Below are 231 nucleotides of genomic sequence, written 5' to 3'. Positions count from 1 at the left end.
GAACCCACGGTCTGGAATAGCTGGGTGCTCCTCGGCGTGGTGTAGCGGTACACCTTCGTCGCCTCCTGCTCCTCCTCCGTCAGAGCGGCGACCAGCGAGGGGAACTGCTCGCTCAGGCGCCCTCGGACACTGAGGTAGAACTTGAAGAAGAAGCTGAGGGCATTGGGAATCCTTATTAGGGAATATGATTCTATTTATTTGTTTGTGATTAAGAAATTTAATCTTGTTTGT

The 231-nt window shown here is 51.5% G+C and overlaps 1 protein-coding gene across 1 annotated transcript in view; it reads right to left on the bottom strand.

The window, feature by feature from the left end:
• The window catches only part of LOC119590688 (xanthine dehydrogenase/oxidase-like), a 27,694-nt gene that overhangs the window by 9,218 nt on the left and 18,245 nt on the right, over positions 1 to 231 (bottom strand). The window contains exon 14 of the mRNA XM_037939375.1: positions 9 to 153. Within this exon, the coding sequence (XP_037795303.1) occupies positions 9 to 153 (145 nt within the window). The remainder of the gene's footprint in view (positions 1 to 8; positions 154 to 231) is intronic.

Source organism: Penaeus monodon, chromosome 27, assembly GCF_015228065.2.
Source record: "Penaeus monodon isolate SGIC_2016 chromosome 27, NSTDA_Pmon_1, whole genome shotgun sequence".
Lineage (NCBI taxonomy): Eukaryota > Metazoa > Arthropoda > Malacostraca > Decapoda > Penaeidae > Penaeus > Penaeus monodon.
This window is presented reverse-complemented; position numbering and strand designations above follow the sequence as displayed.